This window comes from Pongo abelii, chromosome 2 (assembly GCF_028885655.2).
Source record: "Pongo abelii isolate AG06213 chromosome 2, NHGRI_mPonAbe1-v2.0_pri, whole genome shotgun sequence".
Lineage (NCBI taxonomy): Eukaryota > Metazoa > Chordata > Mammalia > Primates > Hominidae > Pongo > Pongo abelii.
In genome coordinates, this window is record NC_085928.1 from 102001996 (window position 1) to 102016727 (window position 14732).

General features: G+C 58.7%; 1 protein-coding gene across 1 annotated transcript in view; it reads right to left on the bottom strand.

Moving 5' to 3' along the window:
* Positions 1-14732, bottom strand: part of DNAH1 (dynein axonemal heavy chain 1) — a 78646-nt gene that overhangs the window by 37645 nt on the left and 26269 nt on the right. The window contains exons 13-31 of the mRNA XM_054552144.2: positions 13823-14016; positions 13484-13709; positions 12807-12926; positions 12325-12407; positions 10803-10944; positions 10199-10354; positions 9608-9806; positions 9276-9529; positions 7850-8062; positions 6121-6285; positions 5176-5297; positions 4908-5013; positions 4174-4353; positions 3522-3662; positions 2828-2991; positions 2483-2596; positions 1554-1742; positions 1141-1246; positions 420-533 (exon numbers count right to left, since the gene is read on the bottom strand). Coding sequence (XP_054408119.2) covers positions 420-533; positions 1141-1246; positions 1554-1742; positions 2483-2596; positions 2828-2991; positions 3522-3662; positions 4174-4353; positions 4908-5013; positions 5176-5297; positions 6121-6285; positions 7850-8062; positions 9276-9529; positions 9608-9806; positions 10199-10354; positions 10803-10944; positions 12325-12407; positions 12807-12926; positions 13484-13709; positions 13823-14016 — 2988 coding nt within the window. The remainder of the gene's footprint in view (positions 1-419; positions 534-1140; positions 1247-1553; positions 1743-2482; positions 2597-2827; positions 2992-3521; positions 3663-4173; positions 4354-4907; positions 5014-5175; positions 5298-6120; positions 6286-7849; positions 8063-9275; positions 9530-9607; positions 9807-10198; positions 10355-10802; positions 10945-12324; positions 12408-12806; positions 12927-13483; positions 13710-13822; positions 14017-14732) is intronic.

Consider the following 14732-nt stretch of genomic DNA (forward strand, 5'->3'; position numbering starts at 1 on the left):
CTCCCTAACGCGCTGGGACTCCCTGCTGCACCAAGCCTGCCACAGCTGAGGCTTTCACTCCCCTGAGGCTGGTAGCTCTGCCATTAGAGTGGATCCTTTGTGTTGATCCAAACCTGCCCCCACATGACTCCCAGGAGATGCCCCTCTTGGCTCCTGTTTTCCTGTTTCTCCTGAAGGCCCAGGGTGAACAGGTCTCATAAGATTCCCCCTCCACACCACATCCATAGGCAGCCTGACTTCTCCCATGGCCTGAGGACAAGTCTGAGGCCCTGAGGCCTCCCCTCCATGGCTACGGGGCTGCCATAGGGAATCACAGTCCCTGGAGTCCAAGCAACTGTGTCCTTGCATAAGTGACTTAGCATCTCTGAACTCAGGCTAGAGCTCTGGTGCTTCCTGGGCCACTCTGGGCCTGCACTTGCCTTCAGATTGTCAGGCAGCTCTGTGCGGCCAGCGTAGCCTGGGTTCATGGTGATAAACACTGCGCAGGATGGCACCAGTGGGATCTCCACACCCTCAAACATGAAGCGTTCCACCTGCAGTGGGGAGAGGCTGACTTGCCTGGGACTAGGGTGCCCAGCCTTGTCCCCTCCTCTGAGTGGGCCCCTTGTCCCCTGTTGATGCCCCTGTCCTGGCTGTAGCTGGTAGGCCAGGCCTGTACCCCTGATCATGGGTTGTACCCTCTCTCAGGATCTGGCCTGAAACCTCAGGCTCCAGTGGCTACCCATGGCCTTCCAGCTCCTGGCTTCAGGCCCTTGGAGGTCTCCACATCTCCTGCTTCCCACTCGCTCCACCCCCAATTCCCCAGCCCCAGGCAAGCTCAGCCTGACTAGGGGAAGTGGGGGAGGGGGTAACTGCCAGCCTCTCAGCTCCTGTCCCCAGAACAAGGTCCCTGGCCGCCGTGCACGTGGCTACAGAGAGGACCAATGCCTGGGGCTTTCCATAAAGGTCAGGATGTAATGAGGAGGGGACCCCTTCATCCCCCACAGCTTGGCCTGGGAGCTGCCCACAGACTGGGGTGAGGGTGTGCCCCCTGGGACAAGAGAGGCTGGACCCAGGGCGGACCTTAGCACCTGGCTTCTCAGCCTGCAATGGGGAGCAGTATGGTGGTGTGAGCGAGTAAGGTGGGGCCCCCAGGCTCACCCGCTGCTGCTGCGCCTTCTGGATGGTGGTGATCTGCTGCGCCACCACAGACAGCACCTCGATGTCGATGCGATTGAACTCGTCGAAGCAGGCCCAGGCCCCAGCACTGAGTGAAGCCGGAACATTGGATGGGGCACATGTGTTCAGAGCCCAACCTGGGCACCTCCCTCTGAGGGCCCCCTCCAACTCCACTTGGGAGGAAGCCCTCAGGGGCAATCTCCATCAGCTCAGTCTTCAACCCACTGCCACTCCCCACCCCAATGCCCCGGGACCAAGCCCTGATGCCTATTACCCCCTTCTGTCCCCTCCACCATCCTTCGAGGCCCCTCTCAGGCAGTGCCCTCATCTAGCCCTCCCCAAGGAGAGCTAGGCCGTCCTACCCCATCCTGTGCCACGCTCACGCCCAGCCTCACCTGGCCAGGCCCTTGAAGAACTTGCCCATGGCCATGAAGTCGAGCTGGTCAGAGCAGTTGAACACAACAGTCTGTATGGCCAAGGCCTTACCCAGGTCTTTGGTGGTCTCAGTTTTGCCTGTGCCAGCTGGGCCAGCTGGGGCACCCCCAAACTTGAGGTGCAGAGCTCCAGTCAGTGTCAGGTAGCACCTGCAGGAGACAGAGGAGGTGGGCTCGGGCCGCACATGGCCTGGACACTCCCCCTTTCCTTGGAATTTCCTGTGGACTGGGGCCTCTCGCCCCATCCCCTTTTGGGGGGCCAGGGTGTGCCCAGCCCTGGCTCCGGGGTCAGGACTGGAGCCTGTGGACACCTGCCCAGCACGTTCCCTGTCCCATTTCACCGCCCTGCCCAGCTTTGCCCAGGGACCCCTGGGGATGGCCGACATGTGGCCACATTCACTTCCCTCACTCAAAACACAGCTTGAAAATCCAGCTGGTGCTAGACACAGGTGGCAAGATGACATGACTGACTGAGCTAGGAGGGAACTATTAGAAAAGGGCTCACCCATGATGTCTCTCAGCTCAGTTCCTCTGGCACATTAAAGGAGGAATTGACGGATAAAAACAGGAAAGCGCATACCCATTAGATGCTCACATTAGATGCCACACCTGTGCCGAGAGCTCTACATGTATCAGCTCATGAAATTCTCATTACCACTGTAAGGAGGCCTCAGAGGAAACTCAGGCACAGAGGGGTCAAGTCACCTGCCCGAAGTCACTCCACCTGTGACGGGCAGAACTGAGGTCTGAGCCCAAAGCCCTTGGTCCTAACCCTGCACTGCTCTGATGGACTAGATCACTCCAGAGTGGCAATGGTCCCTGGATTCCTGGACCAGACAGAACTGGAGGGAGGGTCTCAGTGTGGGAAGGAGCAAGAGGGGAACCCTTACCTGTCGGTGAGGGGCGTGATCACCAGCCTCCCACTGTTGCCCAGGTACTCGTAGCCATAGATGAACTCAGCATTCACAGCACGGATATACAGGTCATTATTTGTCCAGTAGTACCTGGTGGTGCAGGGAGATGAGGGCCTGGCCATGGGGCCATGGGCCACTGGGCAAGGTATATAGTCAAGTAGAGAGGGTTCTTTTTGGGAATGAGGGCATCAAGGTACCCATACCCAGCTTGTCCCAGAACCTCGAGGACAGAGACCAGCTTATTACTAACTGACTTTCCTCTTTTCCCCTGCCCCTTCCTGGCAGCTGCTCTGGCCCTGGGGGCGTCCCCCACGTCCTCACCTCAGCTGTGAGATCCACTGGAAGTCATTCACGCTGACCACGTTCTCCTGGATTAGCTTGCTCACCACGTCCTTGGCGTGGACCTCAATGACGATTAGCGCTGACAGCACTGCCCGCTGCATGCGGGACAGCTTCCCCTGCACCAGGGCCACCAGATCACTGAGCTGCAGGAATGGGGCGCACTGTCAAACATCAGGGTACCACGAGGAGGCCCACCCTCCCCTTTCACAGAGGGTGGGCTCCCGCCACGAACAGTCCCTCTATCCTGGGGGGGCTCTGATGGTGTGAGTTGGGAGGGGAGCAGGGACAGGGCAGGGGAAGAAAGGAAGTAGAATGGAGGCACACGCCTGGCGTCTGCCTCCCTGCAGCATGTGGTGCTGTCTGAACGCTCAAGGCCGGGAGGCGGAGCCTGGCAAGGCGCTGGAGCACAGGGCAAGGGGTGCCTGCGGTACTGTGCAGGAGGGACCAGGCGCGTGGCTCCCTCACTGACCCTTGGGGAGGGGGCATCGCCTCAGGCCCGTCCTTCCTGTGGGTGACTGGTTGTGAGACACTTCAAGGGTGTCTGACCTCCCCTTTAGACCCAACCCCGGGCCTCTTCCAGGCTCAATATAGGAGAAAGCTTCCGGAGGGACTGGGCCCTCCTGTGCCATGTGGGGGGTGGAGGGGGACAGACAGGGGTCCTCTTGACTCCAACCTGCTGGCAGAGCTGGGGGAACAGTTGGCTTCTGAGGTCGCCGGCCTCCAGAGCCTCTGCCACCTCCATGGTCCAGTAGGTCTGGCACCCAGCGATGGTCACCTGGCCAGGCCAGTTCAGAACCCACTGGGTCCTGGGCATCTGGGAAGACAGCATGGGCAGGCTGACCCTGACAGCCACAGCCCCAATCCCATTCTTTCTTCTTCCTCTGAATGCTGTCTGTGCTCTGGCCTTTCAGACTTGGCTCCAGTTGTTGATGCCACCAGTCCCTTCAGAGCAGGGAAGCCTTTATGCTCTGGGCTTCTCAGGGTGGCAGAGATATCTCTGAACTGACTCTGCAGGCTGGGGAGTCACCTAGAGCCCAGCTGCCGGTTATGGTCATGGAGCTGAGAGAAAGACTGCAGAAGAGGGCCCAGCCTGGAGCCTGGCACCCAGTGAGTGCTGGGAACCGGAACAGCCGTCCCGATGATCATTAGGAATGAGTCTCACTTTCTGGAGTGAGTGTGGAAAGGAAAGACTCCAGAGTCCCGCCTGAGCCCCCAGGGACCTCATGACTGCAGCCTGAGGACGAGGCCAGCTGGAGCAGGAGGGGCACTGAGAGGGAGCAGAGGGGCGCAGGGGTGGAAGGCTGCACGGGCTGCGGGCGGCTCACCGTGGGGTAGGCCCTGATGGCCTTCTCAATGATGTCGTGCACACTGGCCTTCATGCTGCGCTCCACCTCCCGCAGCCAGTCCTCCACGTTGCTGGAGGGGTAGATGGAGAAGGACAACTGCACCTCCTCCCCCTCGGCCGAGTACATGTGCGTGATCTCCAGGTCCTCCTGGAACAGCAGCTGCAAGCAGTGGAGGAGCAGGAGTGGGGTCACCCTGGTGTGCCCAGATGCCCTGGCCACCACAGCCCCAGCGCTGAGCCTGCCCGGTGCCCTCCACCTCAAGAAGAAAGCCCTGCCTTCCCATCCCCCCGAGAGTCTATCTTGGCTGGGCCTTCCCAGGCTGGATGGCCTGCCTTCTCCCCAGCAGTGGTCAGGCCCCAGCCCAGGCCCGGCATGAAGCAGGCTTTGGGGAAGGAGGCTGACTGCCTTGCATGTCCCCGGCCTCCTGCATAGATGAGGGAAGACAAGGCGGGTCACAGGCCTCTGGCCTCATGGGTTTTGCAGTGTGCTGGGGGCACAGGGAGCACCTGGTGAGTTGGAAATCCAGGGCCCCCAGCCCTGAGCTGGGGATTCTGCAGTTGACCTTCCTCCCACAGGCCCCAGGTGTGTCTCCAAAGACCAGGAATGTCATTTGCCACATTTCCTGCTAAAAGGGCTCATCACAAAAGGAGAGACGTTCTCCCTGGGAAGATGCCCCATGCTCCCGGCCCTGAGCCCCGGGCCCAGTTGCCCACCCGGGCGATGTTCTCGAAGCACTTGCGCAGGTGTGGCTGCACGGCCGTGGGGTCTTTTGTCTGCGACAAGATCTCTAGTAGTTCGTCATCTGACAGGAAGTAGAATCTGCCAGGGGAACAGGGGTGAGGAAGTGGGTCGTGCAGGCTCCCTGGGCCCCAGCTGCCCCAGCCCTGCTGACACCCCCGCACCCTAGCCTGAGCAGGGCCCTGGACGCCTCAGCCTCATGGGCAGGCAGTGGCGGAGTGGGCATGGCCAGGTGGCGCCCACCTGGGGAAGGCGCTCCGCTTGGTCTCCAGATACTCGCTGAGGCCCTTCTGCACCAGGTCCAGAATCTTGTTGCAGTCCCGCAGGCTGTCCAGCATCCTCAGGTCGGAACACACGTTGATCACCTGCAGGGCCCGGGCCATGCACAGAAATGGGCAGTGAGCATGGTCCAGGTAGCAAGGCAGGCTCATCCCAGAGCACCCACACCAGCCAGAGCCCCTCAGTGGGGCCTGGGAAGGAAGATGCAGAAAAATTCTCCCTGAGCCAGTGGCTGCATCCATCAGCCCCACAGAAAAAATTCTATGGTCAAACAAGTTAGAGTTAAACAAAGCTAAAGAGTTTGCTTTGCTGCAGGACTTGTCAGGGCTTCTAAAATGCTAATATGTGCCGGGCGTGGTGGCACACGTCTGTAATCCCAGCGCTTTGGGAGGCTGAGGCAGGTGGATCACCTGAGGTCAGGAGTTTGAGACCAGCCTGACCAACACGGTGAAATCCCGGCTCTACTAAATACAAAAGAAAATCAGCCAGGCGTGGTGGTGCATGCCTGTAATCCCAGCTGCTTGGTAGGCTGAGACAGGGGAATCCTGTCTCAGCCTCCGGGAGGTGAACCAGGGAGGTGAAGGTTGCAGTGAGCCGAGATTGCACCATGGCACTCCAGCCTGGGCAACAAGAGCAAAACTCCGTTTCAAAAAAAAAAACAAAAACAAACAAACAAAAAACGCTAATATGGGCTGTGGATCTCCAAGAGAAAAACCGTCAGTGACTGTGCCTCTAAGGAGCAACTCTGAGGGTGGGGAGCCCACTCTGGAGGACATGGGTCAAGACCAAATCCTCAGGCTTGTCCGCCAGCCTTTTCTGTGTAGGGAGGGAAGAGACTAGGAGGCTACCAGCAATGTGACCAGGGCCCTTGGGGATCCCAGCTGCCCCTCCCACCCGCATTGAGCTTGCCTCCCGGTTCTCATAGGCACTCTTCAAGATCTTCTTCCAGATCCGCTCCATGGTCTGGTAGCGCTTGCTCTCCACAGGCAGCTGCTGGTTAATGTCCTCAGAGCTGAAGATGGGCTCCAGGTAGAGCCAGGACCGCTGACAGTTCAGCCACTCCTCCAGAACCTCCTGGGGAGGGGAAGGGCAGGGAGGGGTGTGATATGGACTGTCAGGGTCCAAGCTGGGGTTTGTCCCAATGACTGAGACATTTCACCCCACCAGCATGTTGGGCAGAGCACTGGACACCAAAGTCAATGTCTACAGGGAGATTTCTAGATGGTGCTGTCATCTGTGATACTCAAGGGAACAAAGAGGATACAGGGATGTCTGCCCTCCAGAGAAGTCCCACATCCCCACAGGACACCCAAGCCTCCAAAGGAGCCGGGAGAGCTGCTCTTCCAAAGGGAGGAACACACCCACGCCAGCAAAGCCTGCAGTGACAGGAAACACTTGGTGCCTGGGAGACAAACCAGCCTCCTTCCTGGAAGGACTTCTGGGTCCATGACCCCAGGATTCTCTGAGATTCAATGGGTCTTGAGTGTGAGAGTCCTAAAATACTCTCTGAAACATGAGTCCAAGGGTGAGACATCTTCAAAATGAGCCATTTCCCCCTTCTGCCTCCAAATTCCCCATTCAAGATATATCTCGTCTTCTCCCATCAGCGCAAACTCACGCACTCATCCATTTCTTCCTCATGGGATGGGGGTCACAGTCAGCAGTGTCAGGACTGTGCCAGGCCCTGGTGGGCACTAGGGGAAACAGAGGGGAATGCGGCCTGGTCCCTTCCCTTGAGGGGCCCACAGCCCACTAAGGGGCCAGATCTGCCCCTGAATCATGGGCCCGGCATGTGTAGTGGACTCTGAAAGAGGCACTGACAATGGCCTCGGTGGGAACCCCTTGAAGGAGGGTGAGGGAGAGTTGGCGAGGCTGCTTGTTGCTGGGCCTTGGAGGAGATGGAAGGCGGGTGTCAAACTCTAGGTCGAGTGGACAGCATGAGCAGAGGGGGACCTGGGACAGTGCTGACCAGCTCAGGCATCTCTGGGTGGTCCAGGCACACAGATGAGCCCTCCCCACCTGCTTCTGGCCTTCGCCGGAGGTCTCTGAACAGCTCTCAGGGAGGCCCGGGGAAGGGGATATCACAGTCACACCTGCAGGCTGGCCCCGGGACTGCCCTCCAGGGCTCTGTGGGCAGCCCTTGCCTCTGGCCTTGAGAGCCCAAGACAAGTGCAGTCCCTGGTGGCCCAGTCCCCTCAACCAAGGTAGCTCCAAATGAGATGAGAACAGAAGCTCAGGACAGGGTGGGAAAGGGCACTGAGGTGCTCTGGGGCCTTGTGACATCCGGCCCAGAAAGTGTCAGTACCGGAGGTCCTGGTTGTCCCAAGCTCAGGCAGCCCTGGGGAGGCCGGCTGGCAGTTCTCAGGCCCATCCTCAGCCACATTTTGGGACCCAAACGCTGCCCCTACACACCCTTATCTGCCTCATCCAGCAGCTGAACCTTATGGATGGAGAGCCCATCCTAGTTGCCCCCCTCTGAATGCAGTAGGGCAGGGCCTGCCAGAGAGCCAGGGGCTGTGTGAATGAGGGCAAGGCACTGCGATGCTTTGAACCCCACCCGGAGACCATCAGTGACACCTGTGGGCCGGGCTCTCTGAAGTGGGGGAGCGATGAAGGAAGGACTGGGGGGAGGACCAACCTGGGTCAGCTTCAGTTTGTTCTCCCAGGAGTTGATGCGCTGCTCAAAGGGCTTCTTGTAGGGTGAAAATGACATGCTCTGGGTCATGACGATGTGGTCGTCCAGCAGCTGCGAGGCCTCGTCCGGGCTCTTCAGGATGTAGGTGTCTGTTGCCTTGTAGGGCAGTACATTGAACAGGATGGTCGACCACTCCTTCTCCATCTTGTCCAGTGCCTGGGGTGGGGGACAAGCCAGGCTGAGTCCTGGGAGGGGCTGGTCCTGATGCTATCTGACCAGCCCTGCCCAGGGAAGCAGCAGACAGTACCTGGCCATGACCTCCACATGGCCGGTCTGGCAAATACTCTTGGCTTGCCTGGCAACAAGTCCCGTGTGAGCCCCTCATCTGAATTCAGGGCCAATTCACTCTTTTTTTTTTTTTTTTTCTGAGGTGGAGTCTCGCTCTGTCGCCCAGGCTGGAGCGCAGTGGCACAATCTTGGTTCACTGCAATCTCTGCCTCCCAGATTCAAGCAATTCTCCTGCCTCAGCCTCCCAAGTAGCTGGGATTACAGGCATGTACCACCACACCCGGCTATTTTTTGTATTTTTAGTAGAGATAGGGTTTCACCATGTTGGCCAGGCTGGTCTCAAACTCCTGACCTCAGGTGATCCACCCGCCTCGGCCTCCCAAAGTGCTGGGATTATAGGCGTGAGCCACTGTGTTCGGCCCAGTTCACTGTTACACATGTGCTGCATGTGGTTGTATGCACATGTTGGGAGGCAGCTAAGGTTAGGAGGAGTGTGGGCGCTGGTCTCACCTCCAGCATTTACTGTGTCACCCTGGCCAGTTGCTGAACCTTTCTGAGCCTTAATTGATTTATCTGTTTTTTTTTTGTTGTTTGTTCTCTTTTGTTTTGTTTTGAGACAGGGTCTCAGTCTGTCTCCCTGGCTGGAGTGCAGTGGCATAATCACCGCTCACTGCAGCCTCAGCCTCCCAAGAAGCTGGGACCACAAGCATGTGCCACCATGCCTGGCTAATATCTTAATTTTTTGTAGAGATAGGGGTCTCCCTATGTTGCCCAGGCTGGTCTCAAACTCCTGGACTCAAGCGATCCTTCCTCCTCAGCCTCCCAAAGTGCTGGGATTTACAGGCATGTGTCACTGCACCCGGCCTGACTCATCTGTTAAATTGAGGCTAATGCTATTAGCTCCTTCCTGGGGCTCCTGAGAGGAGTAACTGAAGAATAATAGCAATGGTGGACACTGTCAAGAATTTTATGTGCATTATTAACTCACTTAATAGAACGCATCTCAACCCCTGGGCCTCATGACCCCAGGGATGGGGCTTATTACTGTCATCCTCCCAAGTGACTGTGGTTGCCAGAGCAGGAGGCCAGGCTGTCCGGCAGAGCCTGGCTGGGGTGGCTGGGCCCGCTGGTGGCTGCCCACCTGCTCGATGGCGTACTCCTTGCCAGCCACCTCGGCCACCTTGCTGATGCTCTCGATATGGTCCTGCAGGTTCATCTCGAGGCAGCGAGCAAAGGTCAGGTTGGCCTTGGGCCTGACGTTGATGTTGATCTGGTTGGACAGTGTCTCCCAGTGCCGGTTCCGCATGCCAGGGTTGCGCAGCCCCTGGATCAGTGGGATGTATGGTTTGAACTCCTCGATGCGGGCCCGGATGTCCAAGGCCACTTCCTGGCAGGCTGCCGGATAAGACAGAAAGGCATGAGAGGCAGGCGGCAGAGGCAGGGAGGAGGGGATTGGCCAGCTTGGCTCCCTACCTGGCATGTCCTTGAACTGCTTCACGCACTTGTGCATGGTCTTGAAGGCTTCAACCACGTTCTTCTCCAGCTGCTCAGCATCGATGGCGGAGAGGGGGTCATTCATCCAGCTCTCTGACCAGCGCAGCCAGTCAGAGGCTGTGGTCCAAAGGTCCAGGTAGGGTTGGAACTCCTTCACCATCCTGGAGAGCTTGTCATACTGCAGGGACAGGAGGGCAGGGCTGGGGCTGTCTTGGGACGCTCCCCAGTCTCTCTCCATGTTGCCCTTTCTTGGGCCAGGTCCTCTCCCTCTCCCTTGCTCCTGGCTGATGTCCCTGACCCTGCCCCCACACACCTGGGCCTGGCCTCCCTTCTCTTCCCACCTGAGATCTGGGCTCTGAGCTGTTGCACCAGACCTGGGCTGACCCTCAGGCCCCCTGCCTGGTACCAGGGGCCTCCTCAACCTGAGGGCCAGGGTTGGGCTATCTCCACTCTGCAGCCTGCTGGGTCCTGCCCCCAAATGCCAGAGCCCTGCCTCCTGGCAGCTGCATCTACATGAGCTGCTTCCTCAAGCCTGGGGGCATGGGGGCAGGGTGCCTGCAGGAGGCCTACATTGGTGATGGGCAAGCTGAAGATGCGCTCGCGGTTGTTGTAGAGCATGGCCAGCTGCTGGCAGTCCTTCAGCTGCTTCTTGACACGCCGCACCTCGTTGGCGATCTCATGTGCCCGCGAAATCTCCACATGGATGGAAAAGCCAGCTACCACCAGCTGCAGGCCAAGGAGCAATGGGTCAGATGCCCCTGCAGCCACACGTGTGTCCATGCCTTCCTATGCAAACCCAGGGAACTGGAGGTCCCAGGACGTCCACTCCTCCGAGTTCTAAGGAGGTTGTTCTCCTGGAGTGAGCAGGTTCCTCACAGCAAAGCCAGGGGAGACCCAGTGCCCTGACACTGTGCCCACTGCCTAGTAGGCCGCCAAGGACACAACATAAGAGCTGGGGACTTTACTACTCCGAATCTTTCTGGAGCTTGCTGCCTAGGCATCTCTTTGGCCTTTGGGTTCATTCTTTCAGCCATTTATTCATTCATCCATCTGCTCGCCCATCACATGTTGACTCAGCACCTCCTGAATGCAAGAAGTGAGGCCAGGCCCTGGAGAACTGTGCGTGCGTGTGGTGGGGGGTGTATCCAGCACCAAGCCTGCAGCCGTGCCCCACCTGCAGCCCTTCCAGCTTCTCTTGGAAGTTGTTCTGATCCATGATCTGGATTTTGCGGAACTTCTCTTCATCCTCCACATGCTGCTGCTGCACCAGCTCTATCTGCCCAAGGATCTTAGAAGGCCAGTTGCTGGCAATCCATCTGGCCAGGATGGGGGTGGGGATTGGGAGAAATATCGTGGCTGAAGTGGTGGAGTGGCAAGGCCAGGCAGGGGCATCCCACCAGGCACCCAGGCAGCCAGTGAGAAGGGGTTCAGGGGAAATCCAGGCAGCTGTGGAGGCCACTTGGGGCCGGACAGCTGGGAAGTACAGGTGAGCTGGGAGGTGCGACTGCCACCATCAGGGAGGCTGCCCTGCCCCCTGGGAGCTGCAGTCTGCATCCAGTGAGATGCAGACCCAAGGTGCCCAATGTAGTGATGGGGACCAAGGGGAAGCGAGAAGAGTGAGGCCGAGTTCCCCTCTTAAGCCTCAGGGGCCAGAGGGGCCTTTCCTCAGAGGAGGCAAAGCCACAGTCTCTAGCCAGGGCCCTCAGGCCAGCTGCCTTCAGGTCAGACCAACTCCCTTTGCCCAGGTGACATAGGGTGTCTGTGGGATGTGCGGCTTCCACCTGCAGCTGGCCTAGGGATGCTGGCCCTGGGAGAGTTCCCCCTGAGCACCCGGATGCCCTGTCTGCCAGGGTCTCCCTCTCCTGGGCAGGGCTCTGATGGTCCTGACTCCCCCAACATCTGTGAGACAGCACTGGGTGTGGGGTCTCTGGCGGCCTCAGTAACGCTTGGTTGGAAAAGGGCACCTAAGGCTGTTTCCCACAAGGCTTTTGACTTGGGTGGGGACAAATGCCCCTCTCCAGGGACTGCCCACCAGGCTGAGCTTTGCCTCTCTCAGTGCTCCCAAGAACCCCAAAGGGCACCAGCCACAAACAGGAAACCCTAGGTCCACAGTAAAATACGTGTGTCAGGCTGGGCGTGGTGGCTCACGCCTGTAATCCTAGCAGTTTGGGAGGGCGAGGCGAGTGGATCACCTGAGGTCAGGAGTTCGAGACCAGCCTAGCCAACATGGTGAAACCCCATCTCTACTGAAAATATAAAAATTAGCCGGACATGGTGGTGGGCACCTGTAATCCCAGCTACTCAGGAGGCCGAGGCAGGGAGAATCACTTGAACCCTGGAGGCGGAGGTTGCAGTGAGCTGAGATCGTGCCACTGTACTCCAGCCTGGGTGACAGAGCAAAACTCTGTTTCAAAAAACAACAAGCAAAACGTGTGCCAGGCCATTGACAGGACAGAGACAGGGTTGGGGAGCAGCTGAGGCCAAGAGGCCCAAATGAATTCCTTCTGCCCCACTGGCCACCTGGCCCTGGCTGGTCCCAGCCCATGTGTGGAGCCCTGGCCTCTGGAATCTCAGTGGGGCGTTTCTGGGGAGACTGCACAGACTGTGGCAGCTGGGGCATTTGGGAGCCTCTGCAGCTTAGCAGCTCCCCTCACGCTCCACCCCGCACCTGGCATGGGGGCCAAGCTCCCACTCACTTGTCATTGAAGTCATCTGAGCTGAGGTTGTAGAGGAATTCATCCATGACCTGGTAGTCATCCATGACCTTCACAATCCGCTCCTGCACAGACAGGTGGTAATGAGAACTTTACGTGTGCCAGGGAGGGGGTGGGTAATCGGAACCTGGCTCCCCAGAGAGACGGGTACTAGAGAGGGGCTGCTCTCTTTCAGAGTGGGGAGGCCTGGGCCAGGGAAGGAGGCCCAGGGTGCAAGGGCAGCATCAGGCTCAGGGCTCCAAGAGCCATGGCTGCCACACCTCCAGCTTCCAGCCCCCCTACTCCTAGACAGCAGAGCTCTGAAGCCCCGGCTCACAACCCCCTAAGCCCCATCTGTCCTCTGTCCAACTACCTCACCCTCAGCCTCCTGAGTCCAACCTCCCAGCCCCTGCCTGCCCCAGCCCTCAGACTCTTAACACCAGCCCTGTGCCTCCCTGGCCCCAGTGCCCATGTGCCTGCCTCACCTCCAGGCCCACCAGCCTCTCCGGGATGCCCTTCATCCACTCTCGCAGCTCAGCCAGCTCTTCAATGCTGTTAGGCTTCTCGTAGATCTTGCGGCTGATGCTGCGGAACTCCTCGCAGATCTAGCAGTGGGAGGAGGCGCTGGGGAGGGCAGTGTGCTGCTCCCTTGCCTTCCCTCGCCTGCTCCTCCTCCTTGGTCTCCAGCATCTCCTGACAGGTAACTGTCCCCTCCACCCCAACACCCTGCGGCACTTTCCAAGAGGGGTGCTCCTGGTGGGCTCCCTGGGTTGCTGAGGACTGTCAGTGGGGCAAGGGCATGACCCGGCACACCTCAACCTTCCAGCCTCCTTCAGCCCTACCAACACACGCAGGGCTTCTGAGGCCTGTGCTCGAATCCCCTAGCTCCATGAAACAAGTCCATCAAGGGTGTCCTTCGTGAGGCTTTCCAGGCCTCTACAAGTCTAGGGAAGGAGGTGGAAACCCCCGTTTCCTGGGACCTCCCATATAGGACAGCTCTCTGCAGACAGGCAGGGTGATTTCCAGCTCCTTCCCTTGGCCTGGGCGTCCGCAGACACCCCAGACCCTGCTTGGGGACATCTTGCCGTGTATGTGAGGGTCCGTGTGTACTGCTGTGGTGTGTGCTGCTGTGGTCACTGAGGCGGGGCAGATGGGCACTTACGCTATCCACCTCCTTGTGCAGGTTCTTGGCAAGGATGTCCAGCATGGAAGTGGCCAGGGCCTTGCGTTTCTTGGACAGGCTCTGCTTGACGTTGTCGGTGTTGATGTAGAAAGGCCCAATGATGATGCTGCTAGGCAGCGAGCTGTCCAGGATCTCCTTCTCCCGCAGGTGGGTGAGCACTACCTCCCGCACCTCCTGGGCCAACAGGCCCTGCGTCTGGTAGGCTCTGAGGACAGCAAGCACACAGGAGGGGGCAGAGGATGGTGAGCAGGGTGGGCAGGGGATACACATGCACAGACACACAGACACCCTCCGACGTGCATGGGCACATGTACGCACTTGAGAAAGGAGGCAATGTCATTGTTGTTCAGCTCTAGGTATTTTCGGTACTCCTTGGCATAGGCCTGCAGTGGGATCATGGCCTTGGACACGGCACTGGCGATGGTGGCCCGTAGCTCCTCCACCAGTGGCTCATGAAGGCCCACCGACTCCAGCAGGGGGTCACCGCTAATGAAGATGTCCTCCATCACCAGCTGTGGAGAGAAGGCATGTGGCAGGGCAGACCTGGATGAGCCAGGGGGTGAATGAGCAGAGGGGAGATGGGGAGTCCTCCCGAGGAACAGGGCAAGTAGGGGCAAGATGTGGCCTGAAGCCTAGTGGGTGGCGGGGTGGCCAAACAGAGAAAGCGGGGATGCAGCAGGAAAAGGGGGTTTGCTGTGCTGTCTCTTTACAAGGCCAGAAGCCCCTGTGAGGCCCACCAAGGGGCAGCATCTTCCTCTGCCTGGGCATGACTCTGCCTGGGCCTGACTCAGCCCAGGACCAAGAAAAGGTGCAGAAAAGACAGCCGGGTCATGAAGGCTCTAACTGACCAGCAAAGGTGACAAGAAGGGCCAGGGCTACAGAGGCTCTTGGGCCTGGAAATGGGCTGTGTGCAGCTGGGTGTGTGTGCAGTGGCAGTGACTGGTGGGGACGGTGGACAGAGGGTCTGTATGTGGAAGCCGGCCTGTGTCCACCTCTGGAGATGAAGAGAGGCCAAGAGCTAGGTGGGATCAAGAGCGTGGGGTCTACATCCGATCTGGCTGTGGCAGCAGAGGACCAGCAAGCCCAGGGTTCAGATCGCAGTTCCGACACTTAGCAGCTATGCAATCTTAGGCTAACTATTACACTTCTCCAAGCCTCACCTACAAAATCTGACATTAGCAGCTACACAATCTTAGGCTATTACACTTCTCCAAGCCCCACCTACAAA